This window comes from Mustela nigripes, chromosome 2 (assembly GCF_022355385.1).
Source record: "Mustela nigripes isolate SB6536 chromosome 2, MUSNIG.SB6536, whole genome shotgun sequence".
Classification (NCBI taxonomy): Eukaryota; Metazoa; Chordata; class Mammalia; order Carnivora; family Mustelidae; genus Mustela; species Mustela nigripes.
Window position 1 is genome coordinate 120646776 of NC_081558.1, and position 18947 is coordinate 120665722.

Consider the following 18947-nt stretch of genomic DNA (forward strand, 5'->3'; position numbering starts at 1 on the left):
GTCATGATCCCAGGGTCCTGGGATTGAGCCCAGCATAGGGCTCTCTGCTCGGCGGGGAGCCTGCTTCCCCCTCTCTCTGCCTGCCTCTCTGCCTACTTATGATCTCTGTCCATGAAATAAATAAATAAATAAAATCTTATAAATAAATAAATAAATAAATAAATAAATAGAATGAGTAATTGTTTCAAATGGACAGGAATGATGAACTGAAGCTTAAATACTCTGCACATAATAATGTATTTTAAAAGTGTCCTTTTTTTAAGAAAAAAATGTCCGGCAAGTGCTGAGGCAAAACAACTTCTATTTACACAGTAGCACATAGGAGCTGTATGTATGTTAGTGCATTTAACACTCATGAGAACCTTGCATTAGTACATGTGCAGAGGAATCAAGTCTTGGAAAAGTTAATCTCGCCTAACACCACAGAGTTTTATGGTAGAAAGAATTTGAAGTCAGACTTTCTGACTTGTAAATTCTGTAACATTTCCGCAGGTGCCTGTGGAAATGAAGAATCTACAAAGGAAGAAAAGAAGGAAAAACGTACTTTTCATTTAGTAAATGGTACTATTTTATTTAGAAATGGTACTAATTATTTAGTAAAATGTGATAATTTTCCTCAAGGATAAATATCAGTATTGAGTCACTTCTATGATAACTTTATCACTATAAATTCCAGTTCTAAGTTTAGGGAGCAATATCTCTTAATCTTTTTAATTACAACTGTGGGTTTCCTGTGCAAGTAAAATTAAATAGGGCAGTATGACATGTCAGCAAGTACTTTCCTCACTCATCTTCACTGGGAAGTTAGGTTAGACCGTAACTTGATTTCAACTAAAAAGAAAATGTTTTGTTCTCAGGGGTAGATTTGGTAAAAAGACAGAACAGGAAAACCAGTAGTTTTCTAAATAGTTTTCTAAATTCCTTCTCAAGCAGATATTTACAAAATGACTTCATGAGACACAGTAATTTTACATAGTATACTTCATGAGCCAATAATCAAATCTATATGTTATCTGTCATATTCTTCACTCTTGTATCTTTGCCTATCTAGTAAGGGAAAAAGCCAGAAAGTGACTGAATGGATAACTGGTTGCCAAACATACATATATACATTCCTACATAAAAATGTAAGGACAGAGGGTCCTACTAGGTTTGAACAGGAAGGGTCTTTTCTAACATAAATACTTTTCTCTACAGGCTCCCACATTATAGGGTTTTTAGTTGTTTTAGCTGTATTTGCTGATAGAGAAAAATATAAAACTATCAAAAGATAAAATGAATTCAGTAAAACTTACAAATAAATCTATATTTTATCAAACACAAAAAATTCAATTTTTTTAATCTCTTCAATTTTAAAATATAATTGCCCACATACATACAAGGCTACATTATTGATCGAATTTACAGGCTGTGGTGCTTGGTGGTCAAATAAATTCAAAGAATTTTTGCAATGCACTTTCCATGCATGGGGGCTCAGGATACATAAGTTAGGAACTACTAATGTTGGAAAAGACAACTTTCAGAACATAGCTTAGAACTATATGTGCTAATTTAGGAATAACATAAATTTAATGTAAAAGTTACTAGACAGATACGGAGAAGGCTGTATGATATAGAGGAATAAATTTTTGGAATTTGAAAATCTTTAAGACACACTTTTTAAAATCCACATTAATGTTACAAGAAAACTTAAACACTGTTTTATGATGAAAAAAATTCTGAAATACTAAAATCAGCCCATATCACAAATATATTACCCAAAATGCTTTTTAACTTATTTATGTCTTTAAAGTAAATTAGAATAAAAGTTTGAGAAGTTGATTCAGCTATTACATTTTCCATCTAACTAAAAATTTGTCATAAATTTAAAAAGTTTCTTTCAGCAATAAAATTGATTCATTTGAATTAGTTCTTTTGAATATGAAACAAATACACAACTAATTTGAGTATGAAAAATATTCTAATTTGCAACATGTATATCTTGATAAGTTTTACACTAAATTTTTTCCATTGTTAGGAATACTTTTTTTCAGGGGCACCTGAGTGGCTCAGTGGGGTAAAGCCTCTGCTTTCAGCTCAGGTCATGATCCCAGAGTATTGGGATCGAGCCCCACATCCGGCTCTCTGCTCAGCAGGGAGCCTGCTTCCCCCTCTCTCTCTGCCTGCCTCTCTGCCTACTTGTGATCTCTCTCTGTCAAATAAATAAATAAAATCTTAAAAAAAAATGAAGAATACTTTTCTTCAAATTAAAAAGACACTTGCAGGGTGCCTGGGTGGCTCAGTGGGTTAAAACCTCTGCCTTTGGCTCAGGTCATGAACCCAGAATCCTGGGATTAAGCCCCACATCATGCTCTCCGCTCCTTGGGGAGCCTGCTTTCTCTTCTCTCTCTCTGTCTGCCTCTCTGCCTACTTGTGGTCTCTGTCTGTCAAATAAATAAATAAAATCTTTAAAAAGTAAATAAATAAAATAAAATAAAATAAAAAGACACCTGCTATTTTTTTGTGTGTATCTTTTTGATATTTTCTTTGTGGTCAATAGACATTTTATTTTTTTTTTTTTTAATACTTAAAAAACAACATAGGAGAATTACCCATTAGATATTTAGGGTTTGGTTTTGTTTTGTTTTTCCTAAGCTGAGATAGTAAATAAACTAGAATATCAGATTGTTTTATTTTCCGAGATAAAATTGTGTGGATTTTTTTCCTACACTTTTCCACCAACCCTCTTTAAAAAAAAAAAAATCATCAAGTAAATAGACTAAGAGTTTTAAAATGTTTTCATTGTTTTTAACGTGTCATCAATTCAATTATCATTTTATATATCCCATTAAAAATACAGTATGTCTGTGAAACACATACCTATCAAAAGCATTTGAAACTTAAACATTCCAGTGGCGTTCTATGACTCATTGCATAGAGATATCACTTGGACAAAGCCTTCCTAAGGTAGTTTCAGTAGGTAGGTGGGTTAATAGATTTGTAGGAAAGAAGGAACAGAGAGAGAGATGTGTAAGAATCGAAGGAAGATGCAATGGAGGGAGTGAGCAGGAAGGAAACCACTATTCTGAGGCCAATCTACATATGGTATAAATATGGTATGATCCTTTGGTAGTAGATATTTAACATAGAAGACTGTTTCCTAATTCCAGATAACTGCCAGAAAGTTAGGGGGGAAAAAAAAGTAGTTGTATGCATTACCTGATCTTTTCTTCTCCAGTAACTATCAACCTGTCTAAGGAGAAACAATAACGAGGTAAACACAACCGTGGGGTAGGTCTGGGAGCAACAAGAGTAAGATAGTTGCAGATCAAACACAATGCACTGGGGCCCAATCCCCCCTCTTTCTTATAGGTGATCTCAGCAAGTTAGAAGATAGGACAACTGGTTGAAAGGCACATTCTTATCCCTGGCTTCAGAACTTTATTTTATCAACTTCAGTCAGAGTGAGTGAGAGAGAGAGAGAGCATGAGAGCAGGAAAAGCATAGTAATTAAAGTGCATTTACCTCTCCCCATTCATATGAGCCAATATTGCCAAAAGCTGTTCCTCCCCATGAACAGAAAACAATCGTGCGGTCTGGTCTCCACCCTTTCTTAACTTTTAACATCAAGGCCCGGATAAAAGCAGTGATTACAGCAGTGCTGCTGGCCCATTCTTGTCCATAAGAACCGTATGCACTTTGATGGTGGCTGCCAACTATGACATACCGGTCTGGAAATAGAAGGAGACAAGGGCCATTAAGACAAAATGTAAACCTTAACAATAAATTTAATGGCATTTACATAATCCTTTGCACAACTGAGCACCAATTATGTAAAACTGTCCTAATAATTAAGACTACTTTAACATTTTTCACCCACTGTCTTGATTCACACATCTGTGTATATCAAAGCAGAAGCAGCTGCTGAACTCAATTATGATTCCAAAGCTTAGATCCATATTACTGTCCTTTGCAACATGCATATCAATTAATGAAGCATACAAATATGCCACAATGAAACCTTTATCTAACATTTTTCCAGAATCATAGTGGGAAGTGCCCCGTAAACAATGCGTGTATGCTCAGTAAATATTAATGAACTATTAATACATATGAGGGAGCAGTTATTCAGTAGCTGTAAATATTAAATAATGTGGTAGTCATATATGGATTTTGAAATAAAAGAAGTATTTAGGGAATTAATTACAGCTTCCAGCTTATAGTCTTAGCTCTTCTCAATTCCCTGAAGAAAAAAAAAAACCTCAACATCAAAAGTCATACAACTACTGTAAAAGTTTTCTTCCCACATATTTCACATAATCATAAAAAATCCATTAGACACAACATAGAAAGATCTCCACAAAACATGGATGGGGCCTACTCAATGTACATTACTGACTATCGTCAATAATAAGGTAGACTAAAACTCTTATCTCCAGAGTTTCCTTCGATTTTGTTGCCACTGAATGTTATTGGTGTTGATCTATATTTCTTTCACCAAGTAGCCCAATATGTCTGTGTATAAAGATTTCTTCAGAGTGTCATTTTATTTTATTTTATTTTATTCAGAGATGTCCCATAGCTCAGCGGTGCAGACTTTGAAGCCAGCCTGCTTGGGTTTGGGTCCAGGCTATCCGATATACTAGTTGTGTGACCTTGGAGAGCTTATCTAAGTCTTTATTCCTGGATTTCTTCAAGTATAAAATGAAAATACAAATACCACATACATCATTCCCTTGCTTTCTGTTTTAAATGAGTTGCTAAGTGTAAGGCACTTTGAACAGTGTCTGACACATAAGTACTACTTGTGTGTGGAATAAATGAATTACTCCTTTACTTCGTGGCATCAGAAAGCTATTTGATGGGAAATCACTGCATGAAATTATTTTAGTTTTCTGCTGATTTTAGAACCAGCAATGGATCTGATCTGCAAACATTTTATCAAAATTTAATTAATGGTATATCCAGGGTGGTTGCAAATGTTGAAACTCAGGAAATTTATTTACTCATCTCCCAGATATGTGTGAAAGTTCTGCTTGGGATTATCTGTATTCTAGACAAACCATATCCAAAAGCCTTAACAATTGTTTCTAATTTTCAGAGCCATTAAATAAGAAAGTCATGTGAATGAACAGCCAGTATTCTCATGTAGAATTCAAATAAACAAAATTTGGGAAGCTTTGCTTATTATACACTGCAGAATACTACTGGTAAATTGATTTTAAGAAATTGATTTTTTTCTATATTGAATTTCAATTAGGAAAGTTCTTTTACCCTCCAACTAGTATAGTTTTGTACAATTTAGTTTTTCCACAAAAACTAGTATATATAGCAATGATGATAAATATTGCCAATACTTTGATTAGAAATTCTCTTGATAGAAATTTGTTGAAATGCAGCCCATGACAATTTTTCAACCCATCTATATCTTGCATTTAAAGACATTAAAATCAGAGAGTGTTCAACATTGTTACTGTAAAGAAAACAGAGAAAATATGAACCTTCCATTAATTCTCTAAGAGTTGGCTGGTAAGAAACTTGGGGAGATGTAAAACTTGATCTCCAAATTCTCTAGGTTATCAATTATGGGGTCAATTTGACTAAAGTCATGGAGAAAAGTAATTCTCCAAGGAGAACTGGAGTAAATATCCCAACCAAATTAACAGAGGTGGCCCAACTGTGCAGACCGGACTGCCGCATTCTACCCTGGGTGTCAAGCACTCAGACAGCAATATGTGGTTCAGCCTCACAATGCATTAGGAAGTGTTGTTATGAGTCTCTTAATTAATATAGCTAGTTTTACTTTCTTAGCCTGATATTATCTGAAGATGCTCTGAACATCCTAGAGCAAGGAGTAAAATTATTTAAAATTTAGCCAGGTGATCTTTTCACTAGCATCTTCAAAACATTAAGCAGAACTGTCAATGGATGAAGGGTCAGAGGAAGAATGTGGATTAGCACTGAAAGATCAGATTTTGGAGATAAAAACTTTTATTATTTTTTTAAAGACACATTAAAATTAAAAAATTTTCTTTCTTAAAAAGGTCCTTTCCTGATAAAAGTAAAAAATCCAAGGGTTATGTTATAGTGAAGAATAAGCAAACAAACAAGAAAAAAAAAAACAACCCATTGGTTTTTGTAGCTTTTCTTCATGAGGTACATGCCGATTTATCAAATCTAAATCGTTTAGAGAAATCTAAATGTTTTCTCATTTCATTTTGTTTTGTTTTCCCTTATACTCTCTATTTTGATTTATTTTTGCAGAAAGTAAGAAAGAGAATAAAGACTTGCTTCTTGGTTTCATACTGACTGACTCTTAGAGTGGAGTGAACCAGTTACATCTAAAGTAGGAAATGCATTTAATTATGCTCTTACATTGTTATAGAGCATTTTCTTGTAGGTTTAATAGATTATAAATACGTACAGAATCTCAGTACTACTTACCTGGAGATGTCAAGCCCTTTAAATATCCAACAACATTAGTCACTGTTTTGAATTCTGTAACTGTCTGAACTTGCATGTTGACAATTCTTTCATCTGAAAAAAATAATAATAATAAGATTTTCCCCCTATATTCTGTCTTTTTCTCTTAAAAATTTCAAGATCATTAACAAAAGAATTCCAAACAGTTGAATTCTTTCTGGAAAATCAAAGTTACACCTTTTCACAAGTATCTATTCAATATTTTGTGTCAACTCTGTTTTAGGTACTTGTGATACAATGATGACTAAGTTACCATTTCTGGCCTCACAGAACTACAGAGCTATAAAGAAGCAGCCTAAACTCCACACCCCAGAGCTACAGTGAAGTTCAATATGAGAACACCCAGAAGATCTCAGGGAGAAGTGGACAACTCATATTTAAAAAAATACATATCAGATAAAATTATTTCCAAATAAATTTAAGTACTTTGCTAGCTTCAGAAAAAAGAGCATATGGAAGCTAACTTAACCTTTCCTGTATGACTCATTATTATGTTATCACATTAAAAACTGTAAAGCATTACAGAAATGAAAAGAATAAATATTTCTAAAGTTCTACGTATTTCCAAATATTGCAGCCTTCATTTTTCACCTGTGTTGGTTGCTTTCTCACTTCTATTCTAAATCTCCTCCTAATTGCTCTGCTTCTTTGAGTTTTTGTATTTATTCCTGATACTCAAAAATTTCAACAGCAAATAAGGCAAAGACACCAATCCGGAGATGATTCAGTCACAGTCCTGAAGCCATCTTTGAAGGCCTTTAGGGGTGACATGTATTAATTCTGTATTTGAAGGATCCTGGAAGTCTGTGGGTAGGAGGTTTTTAGAAGCAGTTCAAGGGTAGCTAGGAGATTCTATCTGGGGGTGGGATGGGGGTGGCAGTTAGAAAGCAGCTAATACAAAGTAGCTGAGCTATACTGACAGGCCTTCAGTAGTGTCACTTCTTTCCACTAGATGAAAATTGTTAAAATAAATAAGTTTCTTCTTTCCTTGAATGTACGCTTTCTAACCATTTAAATGGGAAATCATTATCCTGCATTTGTTAAAATTAAAACTAAAACAGGAGTAAGGATGTCATGAGAGAATGCCTGAGCAACTCATGTATGAGAAATGGAAATCTGCTTAGAGTCCAAGTACTGTGGTTTTAATTTAAGCATCATGCATTTGTGTTTGCTTTGATGAATATACTTGGTTTTTCACAGCAGTTTTAGATTTACAGAAAAATTGATTGGAAAGTACAAAGCTCCCAAATATCCAATGTCTCTCCCCTGCTCCTATTAACATCTTTGATTAGGGTGATCTATTCATTATCATTGGTAAGACAGTATTAATACATAATTATTGACTAGTCCATAGTTTGCATTAGGCTTCATTCACCATTTGTGTTACACATAATAAGGATATTGACAAATGCATAAGAACACGTGTCGAACGTTACTGTATCATACAGAATAGTTTCATTGCCTTAAAAATCTCCTGTGCTTTACCTTTTCATCCTTCCCCTACCCTCTCCTTATTGAATCCCTTGCAACCACTGAGCTTTCAAATTTCTCCATAGTTTTCCTTTTTCCAGAACATCACATAGTTGGATTCATATGTTTTTTGTTTTGTTTTGTTTTAAAGCTTATTTATTTATTATGGTTAGAAAGATAGCAAGGGTGGAACAAAGGTAGAGGGAGGAGAGAATCTCAAGCAGACTCCCCTCAGGGGCACGGAGTCCTACACTGCTGACTCTCACCACCCTGAGATCATGACCTGAGTCAAAAATCAAGAGTTAGCTGCTTAACTGACAGAGCCACCCAGGCACCCCTCATATGTTTGTCTTTAATGCTTAATTCCATGTTCTATATTTGTTCCAAATAGTCCAGATAGTGCGCTTTAAATAAGAGACACATTACTTTATAGTTTTAAAAAATATTTCCAGAGTATCTTTCAGTAGATGAAAAAATATTCTCTGATTTTGTAAGATTCTTTTTCCCCCCTAATTCAGAAGTGAGAAAACCTTACAAGATATATACACTACTGCTTAGAATATTACCTTGCATTAATACAGTGTCTTATGACTTATAACAATAGACATTTATCTCACTGACTCTTGAAATAACCAAGTGAAAGTTTTTATTATGTTTATTAAATAAAACACATGGGGCAGAACTGAGACTCAAACCCAGGTCTTCATATATATAATAACATTTCTAGCTAAATAAAGTCTCAATCTAAGCCTCCATTTCTCTCATTATAAGATATTCTTTATATATATAAAAGAACAAAAAATAATGCAACATACTATGATGATCCATATCTAGTTTTAAGATATTATTTTACTATAGTTCCTTAGTTCTTTTCATTTTTCAGTTACAAATATGATTTTGCAGATTTGGTTATTACCCTAAGGTTAATGTTAATCATTTCAGGTTTTGTTACAGAGATTTAGATAATATTGAGAGATTGATAAGCAGATATGGGTAGACAAGGGCATTGGCACATAAATAGAAATCAATGTACTCCACATTTTTATAGGCTTTGACATTTGACAGAAATTATTTTACCTCCTTTTTTTTTCCACTTACTATTATGTTTTTCATAACTTTCCATGAAGGTAAGGAGATGTGAGTCATTCATTTAAACTGCTAAGTATATTTGATAATAGGATCGATCAATCCCAGTTTATGTTCTAGTGTTACTGAACTCTAATGACGTTATATCTAAATTTTCAACATTACATTGTGGCAAAAAAAAATGTTTTTCTTATATTTCTTTTGCATACATGCCATTTTTTTCTTCAGTTAGATAACTAGAAGTTGTGGATTATAATATATGTGTATCTTCAACTATAATAGTTCCAGAGAAGTTGTGCCTCAGAATTTTTAATTTTGACAATCTGACAGGTATAAAAATCTTATTATTGCTTTAATTTACATTTCCCTCACTACTAGTAGGGTTCTGAAATAGGAGAAGTTTTTTATTTTTATTTTTAAATATTTTATTTATTTTTTAATTTTTGTGACAGAGAGAATGAGAGAGAGGAAGCAGAGTGGCAGGCAGAGGGAGAGGGAGAAGCACGCTCCCTGCTGAGCAGGGAGCCCAATGTAGGACTTGATCCCAGGACTCAACTGAGCCACCAAGGTGCCCCAACCATTTTTTATATGTATATTCATAATCCAAGTTTTTTATTTATGTTCTTTGACCATTTTCCTTTGAGTTGTTTATCATTTTGGATATTTTTGTATTTTTTCTTTCTATTTAGAATATTATTCTCTTATCAGTTATATGTAGTACAAACACTTTTCAGTTTGTGATTTATATTTTCCAGATATTTATTATATTTTAAGTATTAACATAGTCAAAATCAATAATTGATCGTTTTTCCTTGAGTACTTGCGGGTTTTTTTTTAATTTTTTGTTTGGTTGGTTAAGAAACACTATCATGAAAATGTTTTTCAAATATTTTAAAATTGAATTTTCAAACTCAAGTTTTTAATCTAGTCAAAATACGCTGTGAAGTAGATATTCAATATTACCTCTGTAGTATGGATAGTCAATTGTTCAAACATTCTTTATTAAAGACACTTGAGAATTGTATTAGGGCTGAATTAAATTAATGAACTCATTTGAGGAAACTATATTGTGTCTTCTGTCCATAAATATTGTATGCCTCACTATTTCAGTTGCCTTTTAGGTCTTTAATGAAGTTTTATATTTTGTTCCAGAAAAGTTTTGAACAACTATTATTAAGTTTATTTTTATGATTTTCCTACTATGATAACAATATATAATATTTTTAACTTTCTCTATTTTGTATAAGCATGGTATTTAATTTCTTACCTTGGTCATACAATGTGCCTTCTTGTTAATCTCTTATAAACTGTACTACTTGATCTATAGAGCTTTATTTTTCTTGGTTTCAATTTAGACAAAAAGAAGAGTTTTGTTTATTCTTTTCAAATTATACAACTTTCAACTATTGTTCTTATCATCTTGTGTAGGATTGCCAATGCAGTTTGGAATAAAGGCAATGAGAGCCTTATTCCTTGGTCCTTACTTTGTATTCTTTACTTTAGAAAGAATGTTTCTCAGATTTTATTTAAAAAACAAACAAACAAACAAATGATGTTTGTTATAGTTTCCTTGAAAATTCCCTTTCAAATTAAGGAAGAACACTTCTTTTCTTACTTTGCAAATACATTTTATCATAAACAGATGTTGAATCCTCTTTGAGATAATTGCAAGGCTTCTCATTGACCGTGTTAAAAAATGCATATACCCCTGGAAAAAGCTCGACTTAGTCATGATATGTATTTTTGTAACTGGGTATACTAGTATTTTTTTTTAGGATATTTGCATAAATAACAGATTGGCTGACAATTTTTCTTATCATTTATCCTTGTCTGGTTTTGGTATCTGGATTATGCAACCTTCCAAATGTTTAGGGATATTTGCTTCTTTTCCTGGATTTTTGAAGAGTTTATATGTAGCATAGGGATTATCCATTTTACAAAGGAGTGTAAGGATACATACCTAAACTGTTTGGTCCTCATATTTCTGTGTGGTGTGAGGAAAAAGGGTACATTATCACTTAATGTATATTTACATTTCATTTCATTAATATTTTCAAATAAATATTAATGGTTATAAATACATTCAAATTTTAACATCTTTATTTCTTCTAAATTTACTGCATTTAGTTGTTCATTCTATTCTTGTGCTTACCTAAGAAAGAGAAGAAAAAAAAAGAAAATCATGGCCATATATCTGGGTTTGGTTTGCTTTGTTTTGTTTTGTTTTGTTTTTTTGTCTTTTCTAACATTAACTCACTCATCTTTTTTTTTTTTTTTCCTCTATCAGTTTTGCTTGAAGTAGGTAATTTATTAGTATTTTCAAATGGGATTTCTAGACCTTCATTATGTATTTTTTCCACTTCAATATTATGTTCTATGCTTACCATTACCTTTGCTCAATTTTACCCAGATTCTTAGGCTACAGATTTTTTTGTATAGATGTAGTATATTAATTTCAACATACATTCTTATTATCTTACATTCTAAACTTCAGAATTTTTGCTATCATTCTTTCTTTTTTAAACACTATTCTTAGTTTGCAAGTTATTTTTTTAAAGATTCATTTATCTATTTTGAGGGAGAGAAAGAGAAAAAAAGAAAGAGCAGAGGGAAGAGGGAGAGAAAGATAGATGCTCAAGCAGACTCCCCAGTGATCTGGGGTGGGGGCTCAATTTCGGGAGCCTGAGATCACGAACCAAAACCAAGAGTCAGTTACTGGACTGACTGAGACACCCACCCAGGCACCACCCTCCCCCAACATTCTTTCTATAATATATACAATACATTAGATCAAATAATTTTTTAAGTATTCAAATACAAGGTGTGTGTTACTACTGGTATCTAACTTAATTATGGACTGAAAGGACGGTCTGTAAGATATTGATTCTTTGATATTATGTGAGATTTGTTTTGTAATCCTGTAGGTTATTGCATCTGGCAGAGAATGTATACTTTAATAAAATGTTGCAAACAAAAATATGTACTCCCTATTATATGAGTGCAGCATCTCATATATATGTCCTGTAGATCAAGCTAGAAAAGTGTGTGGTTATAACTTCATTAATTATTCTGTATATTTTCTCTATATTAATTCAAGTTAACTTATCAAGACAAAAGTTTCCCATATGATTTGTCTTTATCAGTTGTCCTAGTAATGCTATCAAATTTTCCTTTGCATGTTTTTAGACTAGTTTCATGCATTCAATTTGGGAATTGCTATATCTTTCTGATTTCTATATAGAATATGTAGAACAATTATTCTTCACATCTTCTCTATGCCAAATTTTTTCCTAAACTCTTCCTCCCCACCTCTCCTCTGATATTAAGATTATTCCATCATTCTTTTGCTTAGTGTTTCTCCAATATATATTTTCCCAGCATTGCATTTACTTTTGCCAGGCATCCTGGGACATCTCTGGCTTGGGGACAATTTTTATGTAAATTTCTTGGCTTGCAGTTTCTGTACTACGATAGTAGTGGAAATTCTGAGCTAGAGTTTTTGATTTCTAAATACAGATTTTTTTTTTTTTTCATCCAGAACTCAGATAAAAGAAAGCTTTCCTCCACCAGTGGGTGAGTTCCTTTCTAGTCTTCCTACTACCCCCATGGTCCTGCTATTATATATGAATGCTAGTTACAACTCCCTGCTCCCTATAGGTATATAACTGTCTTCTGTCCTCATGTATTGCTATATTCCCACTCTAAGTTACCAGAATACATAACTTCCCAACACCAGGAAACCACAGGGTAAACTCTTTTGCTTATTTCTCTGATTTTTTGTTCATCTTCATTTTTGCTTCAGAATATTTGTCTTTCTTTTTTAATAGTTGCTTTTCAAAATGTTTTTTTTTTTTTGCATTTCTTAGCATCCTCAACATTTGTAAGGAAGCATTTCAAATATTTTTTTCCTGTCCTCTTCCTACTAGAAGATATACAGAGATCTGAAAAAGTAAAGACAATATTTTGTTCAGAGAAGGATGTTATGTTTACACTGGATCCTCCCAACTGACAGAAGGATCTTCTTATGTATCATTACACAAGGATCAGATGGACATAATATCTAATAGCAAAAATAGCTTTTTCATCCATTTGTTTGCATCCCCATACATGATATTGACCCTAATATATATGTTTTATTATAGTCCATGCCCATTATCTGAAAAGAAATATTCATAGTCTGTTTCCCTGCATGAGAAGCAGCACCACGATCACATTACATTTTTAACATGAATGTCAGCAAAACTTTGGGTAAACTCTCATGACACATCTATTGCTGTTGGCATTGCTAATTCAAACAACCCATTGTTAAGGCAATATTACTCTTCATAGCAATAACAATAGCAATTCTGTAGTCTGTAATTTATTCTACAAGAATAATTTAATTCTTTCCAGTATAATCTATAATAGCAATTACAAAAAAAAAGCCCAATATCCCAAACAGGGAAGTGGCTTAGAAAATTGTGATAAAATGTATGCCCATTAAAATGTAAAAGTAATATGTAGAGACATGGATACCCTATACATGAAAAAATAGAATACCAAGAGATATAGATAATGACTGAACTTAGATAAAAAATGTGGGTTTACAGACAAAATAGTAAAAAGGAGAGATAAATAAATGAAACAAAAACTGGGTTATGAAGGCCTCCCAGGGTCTGCTGTGGTGAAATACTGTTGTAAAAAGGCTTGAACAAACCTGAACCCTTGGATATTTATTCTTCTCCTGCAGTTCCCAGAGTGTTGGGAACTAAAACCCAAGGGTACTTCTCTCCCTATTGCTCTATCTTTTAATACCAAATCCCTGAAACCTGAAGTTGCCTGGGGAACTTTCAGAAAATGAGAGAGGTTTAGACTAGTGCCATAGTATCTGGGGACATGATTACTCCCATTATGAAAACCCAAAAAGATATAAATTGGGGTCTGACTCGGCTCTGCCCTCCTATAATCTATAAGAGGATAGCTAATACTTCCAGAGCAACATAAATTCCCAGACTAGAACCCTAGATATCTGGTTGTGAGGGTCTACAACCACACAAAAGAAACATGATGAACATATATAATACCTAAAGTAAACATACTGATACACACAACACATGAATTTAAAAATAAGCATTATAATTAAATACAAGAACAGAAGGGGATCCATTAGCAAAAAGAAACAACCAAAAACCATTTTTAAAACATTTTAAAAAGAACAAATAATAGGTAAGGCAATAGAATAATTAAAAGAAATATGACACAATAGATAGGATGAGTAGAGATGGTAAGTAATAGATAGAGATGACAGACAATTGAATTTAAGAGCTATACCAGATGAACATTTTTCTAGAAATCACAGAAAAGTATAAAGAGAGAAAATAGGGAAGTACAATTAAAACTCATGGCGGATAGAAATAGGATTTCTAGAAATAATATCAGAAGAAGAAAAGTAAATGGAAGAGAGAAAATATTTAAAGAAATAATATTTTTCCAGAAAAAGGGAAAGTTACATCTATATATTTTATTTGATTTTTGTTTTGTTTCATTTTTGTTTTTTTAAAGATTTTGTTTATTTAACACACACACACACACACACACACACACAGCACAAGCAGGGGAAGCAGCTGGCAGAGGGAGAGGCAGGCTCCTCACTGAGCAAGGAGCCCGATGCAGGAATTAAGGAAAACATTTAACTGACTAGGCCACCCAGGTGGCCCACATCTATATATTTTATAATGAAGTTTAAAAGCATGAGAGACATAGAGAAAAATTCTGAAAGTTCCCAGTGTGAAAAGCAGATCACTTATAAGACAAACAAACAAAAAACGAAACAAAAAATCCAGAATCAGATTGATAACAAGTTTGTCAAAAACAACATGACACCAAAAACGAAGGTAATTTTCAAAGAATAATTAGAATATGCCAATAGACAGAACCTAGGTTAAAGGTGATATTTTGGGCTGACCTGGAACAATTTGAGTATCCAAAGGAAAAAGAAAAAAAGTAGTACTGAATTAAAACCCACTAAATAAATTAGGGCTATAAATCCTAATTATATATAATTAACTGATACTATATGTATAAATAAACACCCAAAGGGGAAAGAGAATATCAACTAATAGAAGCAGAAGGGAGATGAACTTGGAGTGTCACCACTGGCATCATCTTGATAATGATTAGTTGGACATAAAGCAAAAATAAACATTTAAACTAGTGGGTGGACTTAAGAGGGGGTGTGAGCAGGATCTTTGCAATGATTTCAAATGATTGTTAATTATAAAAGAAAAAATTTTAAAAATAGTAACTTTAGGGGCACCTGGGTGACTCAGAGGGTTAAAGTCTCTGCCTTCAGCTCAGGTCAGGATCCCAGGGTCCTGGGATCCCCTGCATTGTGCTCTCTGCTCAGCAGGGAACCTGCTTCCTCCTCTCTCTCTGCCTGCCTCTATGCCTACTTGTGATCTCTCTCTGTTAGATAAATAAATAAAATCTTTAAAATAAAATAGTAACTTCAAGGAGAAGCCCTCACAGATTTTTGATTAATTTAATTGAATTATCAAAATTAACATGACCAGTAATTGGAAAAACTGATACCAGCAATGGGGAAAAAAACAGTCTCACTTTGTAGTACTGCTGCCAAAGATGCAGAGGCTGAAATTATTCATGGGAAAACATCAGCTAAACTCAGACTGGGGAACATTCTGCAGATAGCTGACATGTAAGCTTCAAAAATGATAAAGAAACATGAAAATCAAGCAGAGACTGAGACGATTCCAGGCTTAAGGAAATAGGACACTTGATAACTCAGAACGCATGACCCTAGTTTAGATCCATTTGCTATTTAGGTCATTACTGAAACAACTGACAAAATTTGAATGGGGCCTTTGGAGTGTACAGTAGGAGTGTATCAATGTTTCATTCTTGATTGTGTGGTTGTGCTGTCTGGGTAGAGAAAATGTCACCGTTTGTGGGAGAATTCAGATGTGATGGTTCGTCGTGTCTGTTGCTTGCTCTCGGGTAGTTGAGGGGAAAAAAAATTTCTTTGTACTATTCTTGAAACTTTTCTCAAAGTTTGCATTTATTTCAAAATTTTAAAAAAATGCACTTGAAATTAGAAAATCCTGGATAACATTTAGATGCCGTTTGTTATTTAAAAAGTCAATGTATGTGTATGTGTGTATGTACTGCTACTTTAAGATAACATTTCCAGCTTACATTTGCCAAATGTTTTCTGTCTTTCATCCTTCAAAGTTGGATGGCAGCTTTAAATTTGATGTGTGAAGTTCAAAAGATTTTGAGATGACAAAAATGTGTTCCACTCAGACCATTTGTACTCAAATAGGGTGAGGAGTGTCAGAGCTGAAACATAAAAGTAGTTGCCTCCCTCTAGTCCTTAATTTCATCACATGCAAAGAAAAAATACTACAGAAATTATTTTCCAGTGATAAGTCTATCTTGCATTTTTGTTGCTATTATGAAGACTCAACTAGTTCTCGTCTCTTTAATCATAACAAGGCTTCATCTCCAGCTGCTAGGAAAAACCCCAACCTTATTTAAAGAGATTTGAGAACTAAAAATTGCTGCTAACTCTGAGTCCTAATTCCAATAAACAGGATCTTTCTGGTTTCTTAAACACAGTTCTTCTTAGGATTCCTAATTTTAATTGAGTATTTCATTCTGTATACCTGACTCTTTTTAGCTACTTGACTCTAGAAAAGAAATTCCAGGATTGGGGTTATGATTGGTTTTCTTAATTTTTCCATTTCCCTGCACTAGGGGCTAGGAAAGTCTGGACTCATACTTCTGATGATTGGGACTTTATAAACTGCTAGCATCTTTCCTAAATGCCAACTGCTTCCCTAAATGTCTGCGCATAAACTGCTTCTGGATTCCATGTCCTCACAGCCTGTATAGCTTTCTGAGTGCTCCTTTTTTCTACATGACATCTCCCTATGGGCTTACCTGGAACAATTTGAGTATCCAAAGGAAAAAGAAAAAAAGTAGTACTGAATTAAAACCCATTAAATAAATTAGGGCTATAAATCCTATAGCCCTAATTTATTTAATTGGTTTTTCTGAACCAATATTATTGATTGATTATATGATTGACATCACATGCTCTAGACCAAGGATCTTATTATTCAAAATATTTATCAAAATATTTATGAACTGATCCAGCATATATGCTGACCAATCAGAATGCACTGGCAACAAGTCATTGGACTGCCCATATCAAGAGATACAAACTCATATCATCCAAACTGCCCCAGATACTATGTTCTTCTAGCCACATTGTAACCTTCTCAGGAGCTCCACTTCAGTCTGTCCTGTAGGGAACATCACTTTACACAAGAGTTCTACATAGTAAGCGGTGCCTAGGTGGCTCAGTCGGTGAAGCTTCTGACTTTGACTGAGGTCATGATCTCAGGGTCCTGGAACTGAGCCCTGTGCCTGGTTCCATGCTCAGCAGGGAGTCTGCTTCTCCCTTTTGCTCTCTTCCTGACCAACCCCTTCATGCATGTGCTCTCTCTCAAATAAATAAAATACTTTTTATTAAAAAAAAAAAGTTCTGCACAAGACACTGATACAAGTTCTAATCCTAAGACTCAGTTAGGGCCACTATGTCCCACCTCATCTGTTATTATTTGTCCTACCATATCCTGGATAGTGACAATAACACCAGCTACCAAAAAAAAAGAAAAGAAAAAAGAAAGAAAGAAAGAAAAGAAACTCATTACAATAATGAGTTTTCTCAGAGAAAACTTAAGAATTAATGTCAAATCTGTTGAAAATAAAAAGGACAGAAGAACTAGTTAAATAAAATCACAAGGAAACAACCCACAAATCTAGAATGTAGGACATTCAGGACAATAAACTTGATCCTATAGATCTCAGTGTTAAGAGAAGAAAAAGAGGATTATACTAGATTAGCAGGGAGGCAATTTGTAGGCCTGGCTTGGATCTTGGTTTGGATAAACCCACTGTAAGAAATGTGGATGACTGGCAAAACTTTTTATATATTAAATAAGGTAAAGTTTACTATCATGAAAAAGTGGAGACATTTAATTAAATAAATAATATATATAGTATGATCTCCTTTTGGTAAAAAAACAAACAAGAAACAAAATCTCTAAATGTGTATATTAAAAATCTAGAAGGATTTACATTAAGCTTTGATAATGATAATGATAATTACTGGGCGTTAGGAATGTGTTCTGGACTAAATCATTTATCTTCAAAATCATATGTTGAAGCCCTAACCCTCAGTGTAGCTGTATTTGGAGACAAGGTCTTTAAGGAGAAAGGGTTAAATGGGGTCTTAAGAGTGGGAATTTAATCTGATAGGACTGGCATCTTTATAAAAAAAGAGAAAGAAGCACCACAGGTTTCTTACTCTCTTTATGTGTGCACAGAGAAAAGTCCATGTGAGGACACAGAGAAGGCAACCATCTACAAGCCAAGAAGAGAGCACTTACCAGAAAGAGAATTTTGTTGGCACTATGAGCCTGGAGCTTCCAGTCTACAGAACTGTGAGAAAAATAAATGTCTGTTGTTGAAGCCACCAGTTCTGTGGTATCTTGTTATGGAAGCTCAACATGACTCGTATAGAATGTGTTAATTTGCATCCCTGTTTTTGTTCATCTCTCTCTCTCTCTCTTTCTTTTAATCTCTCTTTTTTAAGAGAGATAAATGTTTCCTAATCTCTTAGCAAACATTAACTGTTTTTGTAATAATAGAAATTAAAGAGAAAAATAAAATCTCCAAATCTGTGTTAGTATATCAAATTTTTGTTCTAAAAAAAAATGAGACTAGCATAAAAATACTGAATGAAAACTGTTTGCTTGGTCTTTTTCACCACATCCTTTCTTAATTTAGTAGCTATCCCTCAGTCTACACAGACACAGACACACACACACACACACACACACACACCCCAAGTGTGTATGATGCAT

The 18947-nt window shown here is 33.5% G+C and overlaps 1 protein-coding gene across 2 annotated transcripts in view; it reads right to left on the reverse strand.

Annotated features, from left to right (window-relative positions):
* NAALADL2 (N-acetylated alpha-linked acidic dipeptidase like 2) overlaps positions 1–18947 on the reverse strand; it is a 1087900-nt gene that overhangs the window by 307100 nt on the left and 761853 nt on the right. For both annotated transcript variants that reach the window (XM_059391522.1, XM_059391521.1), the window contains 2 exons: positions 6424–6516; positions 3505–3710 (listed from right to left, as the gene is read on the reverse strand). In XM_059391522.1, coding sequence (XP_059247505.1) covers positions 3505–3710; positions 6424–6516 — 299 coding nt within the window. The remainder of the gene's footprint in view (positions 1–3504; positions 3711–6423; positions 6517–18947) is intronic.